This window comes from Coturnix japonica, chromosome 12 (assembly GCF_001577835.2).
Source record: "Coturnix japonica isolate 7356 chromosome 12, Coturnix japonica 2.1, whole genome shotgun sequence".
Lineage (NCBI taxonomy): Eukaryota > Metazoa > Chordata > Aves > Galliformes > Phasianidae > Coturnix > Coturnix japonica.
The window spans coordinates 4,811,214-4,826,952 of NC_029527.1; the positions used below are offsets into that span (position 1 = coordinate 4,811,214).

Below are 15,739 nucleotides of genomic sequence, written 5' to 3' on the forward strand. Positions count from 1 at the left end.
CTGCCTAACTTCTTCTCCTTCCCTAGGTAATGGTGGGGTTCAAGAGCTTAATGGACTTGTAGGAGGTCAGGGAGAATGTTTTCCCAATGCTATTTGGAGCAAAAAGTTATTCAACCGTTCGTGAATCAAGTTTCACGTATCATTACGAGTATGAAACTGAATGAGAAGATGAACGGCAAGCTTTACTATTTCGCTCGTAAGTTGCAGATTATTTTCGCGAGCCAGACCCAAGGCTCAAAGGCATCGAACTAGCACCCAAAAACATAGCTCGAACACACCAACAGCTATCAAATAGAAAAGATCCGTGGAAATATTCTGTCTTAATTCTTGTGGCGCGGAACGACATAAGCAGATTTCTGATGTTGTCCAATCTCCACTGAGATTCTGCCTGGGATGTGACGACACCAATCTGCCATTTTATCCTAAGAACTGAATTTCCTGGCAGCTGCCCTTCACTGGCTTGCTTCCCGCTCTTAATGCAAAACCACTTTCAAAAGAAAAATTTGGATTTATCTGTTTCCCTTTCTTGAAAACCTCTGCTGCTGTATGGCCCACACGCACAAATGTCCCATCAAATATACTGCCAAGTGTTCGGGAGCATTACCCTGTTCCAAAAAACAAGCTTGGATCAAATCCATTGGCAAATGTGGGCTGTTTCCACCTCCTGGGTAAACGGTTCCAGTATCCTGCATATCCTCTCCAGGTAAAAGCAAACTGTGGCCTACATTTTGCAGCAATGGGATGGAAAAGAGGCATTAGCAAATATCAATGGATGGCATACCAAGCCTAGCTTCTTTTGACTCCAATTCATACTGGAGTTCTAGCGTCTGGTACAGCAGCACTTAAATGGAGTGTACTTCTATTCAGGCCACGGTAATCTACCGTCAAGCCTCCCATTCCCACACTTGGTTTTACGCACTGGCCATAGGGGCTGTTTAAAAGGCGAGTGCGTTTTGCTAATCACTCCCTGATTTTTCTAATTGGGCGAATTAGCTTTGAATGGGGACAAATGAGGTCCCTATTGGTGCGGTAAACTGCCCGTCTGTGAACCACTTTGGGTGGCATTGGTACCCGCTCCTTGGTCTTTACCTGGAGCAACCACCAGCAGCAGAAGGATCCATCCTGAACAGACTCAGGTAAAAGTTGAACAGCTGCTAACCACCAATTGTGTTTACAGCAACTATCCCAAAGGCCCATCGATACCGCCTTGGGATCCTTGAAAATATCCCATCGCTACCGGTAATCGATTTCCAGGTATACAGGAGCTCTGGCCAGTCCACAATAGGGGCATTCGCCAGTTTTTACCAGTGAGCTTAATTTCGGCCCTCCAACATAGTACAATTCTTGGTAACCCGCAGTCAGCTCCATGGATAAAATTGGTTGTGCCCTTGGTGACTTGAGGGCATAGGGTTTGCATTGTGCACCAGTGTCGCACCAAGGCTTATATTTCTGTGGTTGAGATGTGCCAGGCCAACTTAATCCAACAGTCCAGTATACTCTGTTGTCCCTTTCCCCCCCTGGTGGGGCAGGGCCCCTCTATTGTTTTACTCCGTTGACTGCAGCAACCTGGAACTCTCCCCGTTTGAGAAAAGAAGTTCACCTGTGGTTGTTTTGATTGTAATTCTTTCTTCACCGTGCCCTGAAGTGGCAGAAGTGGGAGGAGTTATACCACTTCTTTATATCCTCCCATGATTACTCAAGCAATACAACCAAAAGCCAGATAACGTATGGTCTTTTATCATTGTCGTTTGCTGTGAATTACTAGGTGTCTTATCGTTGTCCATTTGCTTGAATGAACTTAGACGTCTTCGTTTTTATGGTTGCTGTAGGGGATAACTATCGTATGAAATATCAGGTCGAGAAGGCGCAACTACATGTTGTTAGTTCACTCGTTGTTCGGAGTAGGAGTCGATCAGTGTATATATCTCTGTGTTATATGTCCATCTTAGTCTGGTACGGCTTAGTCGCTTTTTTTGACTCTGTGGATTTCAGGTCTACATTTCGATGTGGTCACTATTAGCCAATTTGTTGTCAATTTTTAATAGTCACTTTGTGTTTCTCTGCCACTGTTGGTCGTAAACGCTTCACTATTTTTTTTCGATTGGACAATGGCTGAAGTATAAAGCTTAACTTCTGTAGCGCTTATAAAATAATTCAAGCTCCTGAAGTCTGCTATAGCTCATTTACAAGGGGCTTTCTTTTCCCCTTCTGCCAATATACCAATGCAAATGCACTGGCAAAATGCCTTTCTGGGCTGCCTTTGCTAAATGTCACGCGCACATTTGTCGTGGAAGTGGACTGCTTTCAGGATCATGTCAGAGGGGAGTGATCTGATGATTAGAACTGGGGCTGCAGGCATTCCAACAAGAGCCCTTTCTCTCAAAATTGGATACTTTCGTTCTCACATATCACCCACAATTCTTTTCTCAGGCTCCAAGTCCCGTTTAAAGGGGAATCTATCTCTTAACCGGCTACAACATCCCTTCCAGAAGGTGTAGGACCGATTTTGGCCATGTGCCTAAACCTCTGTCACAACGTGAAGTCCCTGGAAAATGCTATCCCTAGTTGCGAGCTTCACTGCATCGACCACGCACTATTGCACATGTCCCAGCAGCGAAGTAACCAAGTGACCATATTTTCTTTTGGCTGACGTGTGAAATCCTTTCTTAGATCTCGAATTTCACTCAGTTTAAAAGATCGATCAAAATAATGGTCCGTAATACTTTGCTCACCTTTTGCTCTATCAGAGTCCCCAGGTGTTATGGTTGCGATAGCTGTGTTGATGAGGCGTGCCCCATCCTATCGAGAGGACTCGAGAAATTCTCGTAAAGAAAAATTTTTAGCCTTTTGGCTCCTCGCCTGACCTGAACCCCTGACTCTGACGCTTGTGTTATTTCCTCCAGGCGACCTTCCTCCTTCTTCCTACTCTCCTAACTCCCTCTCATCCTAACTTCTCTGCTCCTCTGACTTCTTCTCCCCTGCTACACATCGTCTTATACTCCTCTAACATCCTCTGCCCGCCGACTTCCCCTTCTGGTCTTCTAACCCTCCTGCTCATCCCTGATCCCCCTGACCCCTGAGTCCCCCCTGCCTCCTGAGTCCCCCTGCTCCCTGAGTCCTGCTCCCTAAACTCCCTCCGCCTTCTAAACTCCTTCTGCATTTTCCTCTATCTGAAGTTTGAAACTCGTTTTGTTTTCGCCTCCTTACAGGGCAAACCCAACATTGATCTGGTGCCCCACGGTGTTGGTTAAGTTTTGAGTACAATACGGTTCAGACTTGAAGGTGTCGCATTCGCCCTGGAGGAACGTTATAACTAGACTGGATGGGCGTCGTGCTCAGACACTGGAGAGCGTTGTGCTTACACAGGAGGGCGCTGCGCGCTGCCCGGAGATTGTCGTACCCGGACTGGAGGTCTTTGTGTTTGGACTGGAGAGTGTCATACTTGGACCGGAGGGCGCTGTGCTCGGACTGGAGAGTGTCGTGCTCGGACCGGAGGGCATCGCGCTCAGATGCTGGAGAGTGGTCATGCCGGACCGGAGGGCGCTGTGCTCCGGACTGGAGAGTGTCCGTGGCTCACGGACCGGAGGTGCATCCGCGCTCATCTGGAGAGTGTCCCATGCTCGGACCGGAGGCGCTGTACCGGAACTGGAGAGCTGGCCGTGCCTCGACCGGAAAGGGATCGCGCCTCAGTCTGGAGAGGTGTCCATTGCTCGGACCGGAGGGGCGCCGCTGCCTCGACTGGAGAGCGTCCGTGCTCGACCTGGAGGGCGCCGTGCTCGGACTGGAGAAAGCGTCGTGCCTCGGGACCGAGGGCATCGCGCTCAGTCTGGAGAGTGTCCATGCTCGGACCGGAGGGCGTTGTCCGGACTGGAGAATGTCGTGCTCGGACCGGAGGGCACTGTGCTCAGACTGGAGAGTGTTGAGTTGGGATTGCAGGGAGCTTTTCTCATCCCAAAGTTTTTCTGCGTCAGCTCTAAGAACCTCTTCTCGTACCAGAATTTAGTCCTCGTTGGTACAGGAGATCTTTTCTCTCAGCTTCAAAAGCTTTTTTTCATCTCTCTACCTTCTCATCCCAAAGTTTTGCTGCGTCAGCTCCTAAAGCACTCTCTCTTCTCGTACCAGATGGAGTCTCGTTGGTACAGGAGATCTTTTTCTCAGCTTCAAAGCTTTTTCTTCTCTCTACCTTCTCAATCCCAAAAGTTTTGCTCGTCAGCTCTAAGACTCTCTTTCTCAGGATGGTATTGACCTAAGGCCCAATACAGCATTAGCTAGGCCGCCAAAATCATTGTGCCTCCTGAGATCTGCCATGAGCCACAACATTCCTGCCTCAAATATGCAATCAAACTCTCAGGATTTTCTTTCAAGTGGTCAAGGAGTGAGCTCCATAACACTGAAGAATGTCCTGTCCTTTGAGAAATCTACATTATATTCCCTGCCAACTACAGTATTTCTTCTGGTCAGGGAAGACTTCCTCACGGAGTTATAAATCCAGATACTGAGTGAGATAATTACAATAATCAACAGTAAGTCAGGGAGATTAACGAGTGTGGCCCACTGATCATTCAAGAACTGCATAAAGGATTCATAGAAAGAAAGAGGAGCACGCTTAAAAATCACCACATTCTGTATAATAGTTGCATTAGTTGCCTCCCTCCTGAGCTGTTAATACAGATACGAAGTGAGCATTGCTAACCATGCTTTCCATCCATTATTACAATTGTATAGCTCCATAAGGAAAAGTGGCTAGCCTAAACATGGCCGCAATATGTTTGGAGCATCTCAAAAGAGGAACCAATGGCACGCAGTCCCTTGTAAAACAAATTTACTAGAGAAAACATTTTTTTTTTCAATAGAGAGGGAAAAAAAGTAAAAAAAAAAAACAAAGCTCAGCAGTGTTTATAAAATAAACCGGAGTATTGGCAGTCCGCCTGGACTTTCAAGGTCAAGCTCGCAGGTGCAGAATCCCAAACACGAGATAGCTCCTTAACAGGGAAAATACTCGTAGCTCTGTAAAAAGCTAAAAGAACAGCAGAAAAAAAAAACAGAAAACACAACTCATTTGCCCGCAGTCTCGCAACCAAAATCTGTCCACGGTTGAAACTAAAAAATCCCACCTGCGTCCTGACCAGGGGGCCGTAGGCCCCGAGGGGCCCTAAGGCCGAAAGGAAAAAAATTAATTAGTAAAGAAAAACAGCGCAACGATTCTTAAGGAGCACATTATTTACTAATCACTATTATCAGAAAATACACGGATAACACAATATAATACAATATAATGAAATGACTTTTAACGAAATCAAGGCAAAATAAGGAGAGAGAATGAGTCCCGAAACCAGAGAAGGCCTACTGTGAATCTAGCGAACGGCCTGAAGGCTCCCACACACTCCCCTGAACGCGCAGAACTGAAAGAACGTCAGTCTGTTCTGCGACAGAGTTAATAAAGAGTCTCATGCCCGTGACCTATCGTGTTGTTCCTGGAGATGTAGTCTCTTCTGATAAGTTGCAGATTCAGTAAAATTATTCATGCTTTATATGATGTTATGATGTGGAATACTGATAGCAAAAATTACAAAATTATTAAACCATGACAGGCGTAACAGCACTTTATACAGGGCTGAAAACCAAAGACAGGACCAAACCAAGAAAATATCATCTACACCCAGTTTCTGCACATTTCCAGCACATAAAAGCAAATCTGTTGGCTACAGCCTTCATGAAGAAAAATCTAATCAATTACATCTTTTATTCTCGACAAAATAAGCAGTAGAAATTACTTTAACTTACTACACACATCTCCATGAACTGATTATCCAACTGCAGCACCAGCCAGAAGCACGTAAAGCAGCAGCATTTTGAGCAGAACTCTACATATAAACCTAACAGTAACTTGAACATCACTGCCACTATTTCCAGCCAAGACTCCCTTTTCCACCAGTGTTTGTTAGAAAGATTCTCTCGCTTTACAGGCGTGCGATATGGCTGGTCAGCTCTGGTCCTGCCATTAAAAGACATCCAGGAGGAATCAATCCCCATGTAAAGTACTGCCTACTCGGGCTGTTCATACAAGGCTTTATCTTGCTCCATCCCCTGTTAATCCCTTTACGTGTGACCTCCCCTCACTATCTGGCAGCAGAAGCATCGGGGGTAAAAATGTAATATTCCTTCCAGCAGTGTCTTTTAATACCAAAGCTGCTGAAAAGCCAAAAGAAAACCAGAGCACTCAGCATAGTTTGCTGTAAGTGAAGCGACAGCCTTCTGTATTATTATGCCAGACTGAAAATACTGATCTGGATTTGAAGGTCTGACATACATTTTGAGCACGTTCACACACTTTTTCCACCACTAGATTGTGGTGGAAAGCCACGATGGAAGTTATAGAATTGAGTTACATTTGAACTGCTCCCCTTTTATTTTCAGGCTTTTGGTACAATGAATTCACAGCAATCTTAAGACTATGGCACAAGCCATTAGGAAATCCTTAATGCACTTAAGAAGTTAGATCAATACGAAATACCTATTAACGAACCAAATGTCTATTAGATGGAACTTCATCTCTTTTCCCTACTGCCTGAAGCCACCATCAGTCTTCAGCACCAGTGCCTCCTCGGACGGACCCCGAGGGATTTTACATATGATGTGCTCTCCTATGGAATGACAGCGATGATCGGCCTCATTACTTATCCTATCACCACACCCAGGGCTCTGCATGCTACACCCATGGCCTCCATGCTCAGCAGTCTGACTTTAACAAATAAGGTTGTCTCTTTTTCTGTGGCAAGACGGAGGCACTTTAATTCTGAGGGGAAAAAAGGAAACCAGGCAAAGCAGCAGCAGGGAGATGCAGTTAATGAAGTGTGTGCAAATGAGCTACGTAAACTGTGAACTTCTGATCTAAACCCAAAAGTTTGCAAGCACAAACGTGTATTTTTGCAGTTTGGTCACCAGTCGGATATGCAGATCAACATCATGTCAGCCCATCGCTGCAGCAGCTCCGTTTTTATGATTTTTAAAGACATTCCATCAGATGCTGCACCAGAAATGCATCTTGGAAAGAGATTCCAGCATGAATATCCTGAAGGCCTACAGTACTACAGAACCATGTGGGGAGAGGAGAGGTAACAGACCAGGAACAGAAGGAAATGGAAAAAGCACCTGGGAAGCTGATAGTTCTCCTCACCAGCAGCAAACAAGGGCACCCAGATGTCCTGGAGTGGGACAACGAGGTGACCAGGAAAGCTCAGAAAAAGCAACAGAATTTGAATGTCATCCAGTGAAGCTCACAGAGTGAATCAGGAAGTGACAGTGGTACGAACTCCTGCGTCTGTCGAAACCTGGAGTGAGCTCTTAGAAGCTGATACTTGGGCCTGGGAGACCTGAGCAATGTATGTGCAATCATGGATGTAGCAGAAAACAAAGAGCAAAACTTAAAACCAGCCTGTGCTGTCAGATCTTAAAAGCATATTTCAACACGTCATTTCCAAATTACAGACATCAGTTTTGGTTCCTCGGTTTCCAACCCCCCATTGAACGGGAAACAAGACAACACCTCATGGAGGTCCTGCTACAATAGTTCATTATTTAACACAGTCTTCTGTTTTTGATGGTGGTTTTCTTTGTAACACAGCTGAACAAGGAGGAAGGGAAGGGAGCCATCAAAACAGTACATGCTGTGCTCCAGTTGAAGATGACTTACCTGCATGTTTCTTATTTGGGAGAGTCAATTAGGATTCAAAATGCAGCACTTTGCTGGTGCACACAGCAGCAGGGCTGAACATTCCCCACCTCCTCGTGTTTGTTGCCAAAATATGTTTTAAGATTCTTAGCATACAAGTAAAACAGTGGAACCACTCTGGTGATATCTGCTCACCAAGAACAATCAAACTAACTAACAAATCAGACGCAGAAATGAAAGCAACAAGTCATTCTTATGTCTCTACATCCTGCAAACACCAATGGTGGACCCTCTTCCCCAAGGATACCACGGCTGAGGCCACTGGCAGAGTGAGAACACTGGACTAAAACAAAGATCAACAAAGCAGCTCCTTTAGCCTCAAAATTCACTTGCACCAATTCTTTGTCCTAAAAAGATGAGCAATTTTTAAAATGACTCCCATGATCCGGGAAACACACACTAAAGAAAGAAAAAACTGTCTCAGTGTCTTCTCTTTCAAGTGAATAGAAGAGCATCTGTTCTGCATTCCATGTGAGGCAACTCCTCTGACTGCACAATCATCAAAACCAAGCAGCTCTAACTCCGACCAACTACCCAATTCCATCCATTCCAGCAATGAGGCAAACTTTTACTGCCAGTTTTTTATTCTAAGGAAACTTTACTCTCTTCTGGCTGGTTGCTTGTGAACACTTGCAGCTTCATCAGAAAACAAGGAATGGCAAGACGTGTATTTGCTGCAGTTGAAGATGCTTTAAGAAACTGATTTCTGAACTGCCTAATAGCAAGGGGCTGTTGTTCCCCCTCAACTTCTGTATTTGGCTCCACACTTTTACAGCTCAGAAGCTGGCTGTAAGAATTTCACTAGCGATTAATAAAACAGATACAGAAGGGCTCAGCAGGCAGCACTGTTTGTTTCTCCATGGGAAACTTCAACCAAGAGAACGACTCCCGCAGCCAGCGCGAGCGATGCACGGAGGTGGCACACCTGGCTCCAGCAGGAAATTGGAAAGCTGAGATTTTCCTCTAGGCAAATTCATCCACCCCCAACACAGGGCTTTGCAGATATTCCACAAACAGGAAAAAAGGGGAAAATATTTAAATAGAAAAACCATACACGCTACTTCAATGCAAAGGGTAACAGTTCCAACATGTAGCTATCCGCTGTTATAGCCGGGGGCCAGACCTTTAATCAGTGTCAGCAACTGCAGATCCTGCCACAGCTCCACGAGTTCTGGGCAGAACCGTGTCAGCATCCAGCACAAATCTGACTGCAGGGGCACAATCCCACCGCTGTCACATTTAGCTGGGAACAAAACACACAGCTTGTACTGGCTTTGTGCTTTCATGACAGGCAGAGGACAGCAAAGACAGGCTGCAGAGTAGAAGCTATGCTGGATACGAGCTGTGCTGAAGCACCCTGAGGAACCTGCCTGACTCTGCACATCAGAAAACTGAGCTCACCGCCTTCCTTACTTTTCTCCAGATCAATGCAGGCAGTGCTGGGCACGCTGCGGGACAACAGCAGCATCCAGAAAGCAAAAGAATAGGAGGCAGAGGTCTGGATGAAATCCACAAATACATGATTCTATTTTTGCCTTGTTTATTCAGTTCTCTTTTCTTCTATACACTAGAGCATCCTTCTTTCATTTCTGTAGCATCCATAGGTTTAACTTCAAACGTACATTCCTCAAAAATCTCTTCCTCCTTCTTTCAATGGTTTCTGCTTTTCAAGAAGAACTAACGTTAGAAAAGACATTTAGGGTCATCTAGTCCAACCATCCACCTACCACCAATATAACACACTGAACCATGAGCAGCACGGATCAATGGCAGCCATTTCATGGGGACACCTACCCTTTCCTTACTTATGTTTTACTTACCTTTCCCTTCTTTGCCACCTCAGTCGTCCCTTCATTCCATTCACTTCAATTTAATGCTAACATTTTCATTCACTGTTTTGAAGACATGGGTGCAATTCCAAATTCAAAGCACCTTTAGATACACACAGGTACAGTAGCAGGTGACATCGTATCTCTGCAGAACTTACTGTGGAATACAGCAATGTTTGTGGAGCGACAACCAAAATATGCTGAGCAGGTGACTCTTACCAAACATGGTAAAACCACATCTGGAACCTTCTTCGGGCCTCCTTTCCTCTCTCCTTCCCCATCCCCAATGTTTGGTACAGTAACTTTCACCCCGTTCCAACCTCAAGGCCCAGAACGATTGCTGAAGTAGCAAGAATCTCATGAATGTAAATATTTGCTCAGGGTTAAGTTACCAAGAGAGAATTTCTGCTCAGAGCCTGCAAGCTCAAAAAGAAAGAATAAAGAGGGGCCAAGAGTTTAAAAAAACTAGTGCCCAGTGTTAAATTCCTTCATTACAGTTAGACACCTGCCTGCTTTTCAGAAGTCTAAAACAAGCCAGAGAAACCTCTGACATCCGAGTGACATTTACATGCCTCCCTACCTTCCAATCAATAGTGGGACTACTGGGCTCTTTGGACTTTGAAGGGCTCCAAAATCCATGCAGCCTGCCTTGATGATGTGCAAAGAAGTTCATGCCACAATGCACGCTGTACCTGAGTGCTCATCCAAAGGATGGAGGCTGAGTTTCCTACAACAAGCTGATGCCGAACCAGAGTCCAAAGTCCCAGTGTTTCAGCCTTACACATTAATTAAACGGATCAATGAGCACCATAAATAATGGCAGATGTAGCTACGTGTAGCACAGTGCCTCTGTACACTTCAGCAACTCAAAATGCTCGACGAGAGAAAAACAGCACAAACACCATGAAAAATTCACTCAGCAGTTCAGCATAAAGACACTCTGTACTTCCATCTTTATTAACTCAAAGAACTTCCGAGATGTGTTAAATCAATCTGAGGAAATTCAAAGAATTTCAGTAGAGCCGCACTTCAGAAGAATTACATTTCAAAAGGAGAAGCTTCAGCCTTTAATGTGCAATTTCAGTCCCGCTGCTATTTCTGTCCACGCTGCAATTCACAAGGACCCAAACCATTGAACAGTCACTCGCCTCTCGCAGCCGTTTCCTGTGGTCTGCTCCATCCCTCTCTGTTAACGCCTTCGAGATTCTGTCATCCAAGGAAATGCCTTTTCCTACTACTAATAGCAGATTCGAAGACCATGAATCGTACATTATTCCATTCACTGCCTGATGACAGCCTCTTACTCAGCCTCAAGAGCTCGCCCCAGAACTGCAATCAATACTTCTAACGTTTAAGTGCACTGTACAAACCTGAATCTGAAAACTTAGAATTGGCCATTCTTGCTTTTAAGAACTCTGAGCGCTCCAGAAAGTCACAAGCATCTAAAGAAAGTCACAAAGGCTGCCTGAGTACCTGACATAGATTCCTTCCAGACAGAAAAGCTCCTTCCCCAGGCAATTGCTGCACGACACGGCTGCAGAGAAGAGCCAGCCCGCTTCCCCAACCCGCTCAGCCCGCTCCATCACCAACCCACTGCCCCACACCACGGACTTAAGTCAAATAATTCACTGCAGCCCCGGAAACAAGGAAGTGGGAATATCAATAAATGAAATAAGAGTCACATTTTGCACAAAGACCAAAACAGCAACAAAAGTCAGCGATACCAGAAGAAAAAGCAGGAAGTATTTTGAGAGGTAGTGGTCAGGGACCGCAGAGGCAACAGGCTGTAAATACTGTCATTACTGGGAAGCCAGTTCACAACAGTGCACCCTGGGTGCTACCCAGTAAAGTACAGAGAAGTGCCCAAAGAAAGCAATGGCCGTGTCAGGGAGGGAATGGAGAAGAGCATCAGCCTCTGCCTCCATTCAGTGCTGCAGGAGAGAATGCCAAGCACCAAGATACAGCACGCAGTATCCCAACATAATGAGCACAGATAACGTCATCAGACATTAACCATAAACCAAGGTCTCCGAAGCAAAACATTCACTTTCACATTAAAATTTGATAACACCGACAAAAGCAAATGCCACAGCAGTTATTACTGCTTTTAATCTACAACTTTGTTTATTGCACTCAGGTAAGTTAACATTCACACAGCCAATGACTCAAAGCCCCAATGCTATATCTACAATCAGTCATGCAAAACAGAAGCATTTATTACTTCGTTTTGCCAAACACCTCTCTTTAATAGCTTTACAAACTTTTAAGTTTTTATTATTTTGTACAAGCAAAATATTTAACTTGTTTACAAAACAGCCCGAAGAAGCAAATGAATCCTATTCAATAAGCATTTAAAAAGTTTACAGCTGTTTTAGTCAGAGCCGGTTTACAGCTGGACAGAAACAAAGCATTAATCACACCACGGCTACATTAACACTCGTCGTCCTTTCGATTCACATAAGGACAACATGGGCACAACAACCAAAGCAGGACCATCTGCACCAGCACAACTGCTGTCTGCTGGTCTTCACAAGTCTCCTTCATCACAAGGAGATGCAAACAATTTGAAGGCAATACATCCATTGCCATCCAGCAGGGTCAGCAGCAGCAGATACGCTTCACTCAGGAACAAGAATGTTCACCCATTGAACCGATGCATGCAGAAGGACAGAACTGTTTCCAAGGGCAGCCCAAGGACACTGCTTGGTTTACGTTGAAAACCAGAGAGAAATGCATGAATTTTAGATAGGATTTCAGAGGGCTGCAGTCTCCAAATCACCCCCAACCCCACACAGCTTGCCTGAGAATAAAGCTTCCCCAAAAACAAACAACTAAGAACTTAATTGTGGAGCTCGGAGTTTAAAAAACCTAAGGCTGCACTGAAAACAAACCAACACAAAGCAGCCACAAAGCCCATCTCCAAACTACTGCAATGCAAACAGTGCACAAGTGTGAAGTTACCACCTTGGATTCAGACCTCCAGAGCTTTTCTTGCTGGTGTCCCAGGGTCCCTATAACCTGCTTCCACTGCTACAGCCCTAGGACTCCTCCTCCTCCTTCTTGAGCGTGCTACAGAAGCTCATGACACATGAGAAGCCACGAGGACCATCACCGCTCTGTTGAATTAATCCCTTCCGTTGGCTGGAACAGAAAATCCTTTCCTACATCTCTGACAGACTTCAGGACCAAAACCTCAACTGCTTTGCACATCATCACCTCCAGTGACATGCTACAGGGGACACTCACAAGAGCTCTGCAGATCAGCCTCTCCTGTCGCACTGCCAGACCACACCGACTTTTCCTTAAGGAAAGGGCAACCTACTGCCATCTTCTACCTTTCTTTCCATCTCTGTGGAGGACAATACTCTACTGGGCTTGTATCTACACATCTGTAAAGACAAAGAACCCCTCTGAAAAGATAAGGCCCTGCATTCATGTCTGGCAAGACATGCAAGGCACCACAATGAAAGTACTTTGATGCCAACTGAGCCTGGGCTTAACAAGCAGGACACAGCTGAACAACGTCACAAGAGCAAGCAAGCTCCGTATCTACAGACATCACTGACACCAATCACCACACTCTGGCTGCTCTAACTTGGAAAACAGAAATAACTCGCTCTCCAAAGCCAACCACAGTCACCAAAACCACACGTTCGTGCACAGGGTGGGATATTTATAGCACCCATCGACCAGCATCTAACTTGAGACCTTTGGCTCTTTATGTAACTTAATGGAGACAGGCTGCTAATGCAGGTACCCCAGCCCACCTTCAGTCCCATCTGCAAAGCCAGCACACTGTAGCTACCTGAGGAGCTCAGGAGAAGCCAGAGGTCAGACAGGGTGACCCAGGAGCCAGGGCAGAGGGGGAACATCAGCAGGTCTGCAACTCACTGTCATCCTCCTTGGGTTCATCCAGCCTTCACCTACCCAAGAAGCACAGCAGAGGAGGAATTCCATACCAGGATTTTTTCTTCAAAAGAAGGATTTACTTTGAGTTCAATTTAGTGTTATTCACTTATCTCTAGCGTTATTAAGCTAAGGAGAAATACTAACAAAACCAGCTTGCACATGTCAGCCCATGATGTTATAAACACGGCTCTCCTAGTCAGAGTATCATCTATGTAACTACATCCTAACTAATAGTATGAAAATGAGCTTACTACTAAAACACACACCTTATAACGAGCACAAAACCCACTTTTAACAATGTGCTTATCAACACATATCCCATTTGCATTGTGCCCACTTCTCTGCATGGACAACAAACCCAGCTCTGGTCACTAACAATGGCCAATAGTCTCTTTCACTCCTCGGTGCTGCTGCGTTTCAGGCACTGCAAGAAGACGTTCGCCTCCAATTCTTTCCAACTGTAGAGCCATTTTCCTTTGTGTTCAAGTTCCCCCCAGCCTGCACGGGAACGAAGGTAGAGCGTATCCCTTTAACCACTCTTTAATATTTGGAATGGAAAATGTGACTTAGGTACCAAGGTTTAAAAAGCAGCTACGATGTATGCAGCCAATTCTCTAAACATGAATCTCATAAGGATTTGTAGGGCTTTTTTTCCCTTTTCTTTTTGCGCTCTCGTAGAGCTTAAGGGAGACAGCCAGCTCAACGCAACAGCCCATTACAGCTCAGAGGTTTCCAATTTGCAACTAGAAATGGTTTACATTAGAAGCACTAACAGCTCCAAAAGGTATTGAAAAAAAAGGAGAGAGCGGAGCAAAGGAAAAAAAAAAAACAAAACTTGGCATTTCGCGGCGCCTAAATATGGATCGGCAGGAAATAAATTTGATCTCCTCAGTTAATAATAGTCCTCTACCCAAAGCAGCGTTTCACAGAACCGGTTTTATGTGGTTTTTCGATAGAACTAAAAATACCCGGTCGCAACTCGCCGGACCCCAACAAAAGGTGCGGGATGTTGCGGGGCGGCCCGGCCTGCAGCAAAGGGCAAAGCCACGGGGGGAGCCACGCTCCGGCCGCCCCGCTCAGCCCCCACCCGGCCAACTCACCCCCTCCGGGCCGGACAGAGGGCCCGGCAACGCCGGGGGAAGGGGCGGGCGGGCCTTGCTGCCCTCCGGCCGCTCACACCTGGATCGGGGCCGCCCAGGGGCCGGCCTCTGTCCGCAGAGCCCCCACCGCCCACAGCCGGGCGCTCCCCGCGGCCCCTGACCGCCCCCGGCCTCGGCCGAGCACGGAAACTTCTCCCCGGGGACGCGGGGTCCGGCGGAGCTGCTCGTAGGGCCCCGCTTTCCCCGTCCCCCCGCCCTTAGCCCGTATTATTCTTACCCTCCGGCTCCATCTGTTCCCTCCTCCTCGCTCCGTCGCTCCCCGAGCTGCTGCGAGTTGGGCCGGGCGGCGAGTCGGGCTGAGCGGTTACAAAGGCGGCCGCCGGGCGAGGGGGGTGGGTTTCCTCTCCCTCCCACTGCAGCTGCATCGCGCCATGAGGCGCCGAGAGCGGGACGAGGCGCCCCCGAAGGCGGCGGAGGCGGGAGGGGCTCCCACAGCCTCGGCCCGGCCCGGCCCAGGCGGAGAACGGGACCCGAGGGCGGGGAGGGGCCGGCTGCCCTGCGGCCAGGTGCGGCTACAGGACCGGGGGCGGCGGGGGTGGGGAACACGGCTGGGCCCTGAGGCCCCCAGCCCCTCTGCAGGCCTCGATACGGGGGTGGAGACCCTAAAGGGAAAGAAGGGCCCGAGGGGATGGAGCTGCCAAGAGATCCGAGAGCAGAACGCTGCGGTGCTGACAGGACGGCACTGGCCCCTAGAGCTGGACTGTCGGACAGGCCGCCCTCCTTGAAGGCACCAAAGCTCGGTACCCCCACGTCTGTCCCCGTTTTGTTTGGGCAAAGCAACGTGGTATGAAGCTTCCAAAAGCTATAGGCGTCCTCACCAGCTGTTGCCTCCAATGCCAAGTCACTGCGGTGCAGCTGCCCAGGGACACAGCATGTGGCAGGGCTGAGCTGAAGGAGCGTGTCCCATGGCCACAGACAGTTCCCAACACCACTGTCCATTCACTTCCATTCACTTCCATTCACATTCCTTCACTTCCAGCGTGGAGAGCAAAGAGAACACGAGCCCTGGTGCTGTGTCCTCTCAGGCAGCCCAGCTTACCTGGTATTGTTAGACAGTTATCAGACACAGCCCATGTTCAGCTTAAACAGGCTTAACAATTGTTGGACAT

The 15,739-nt window shown here is 47.1% G+C and overlaps 1 protein-coding gene across 2 annotated transcripts in view; it reads right to left on the minus strand.

Moving 5' to 3' along the window:
- FGD3 (FYVE, RhoGEF and PH domain containing 3) overlaps positions 1-15,094 on the minus strand; it is a 90,022-nt gene extending 74,928 nt beyond the window's left edge. Inside the window, exon 1 of one of the 2 annotated variants that reach the window (XM_032447338.1) lies at positions 14,848-15,094. In XM_032447338.1, coding sequence (XP_032303229.1) covers positions 14,848-14,995 — 148 coding nt within the window. In that variant the 5' untranslated portion in view covers positions 14,996-15,094. The remainder of the gene's footprint in view (positions 1-14,847) is intronic. The other variant, XM_032447337.1, reaches the window with a different exon arrangement.
- Positions 15,095-15,739: the final 645 nt, after the last annotated feature.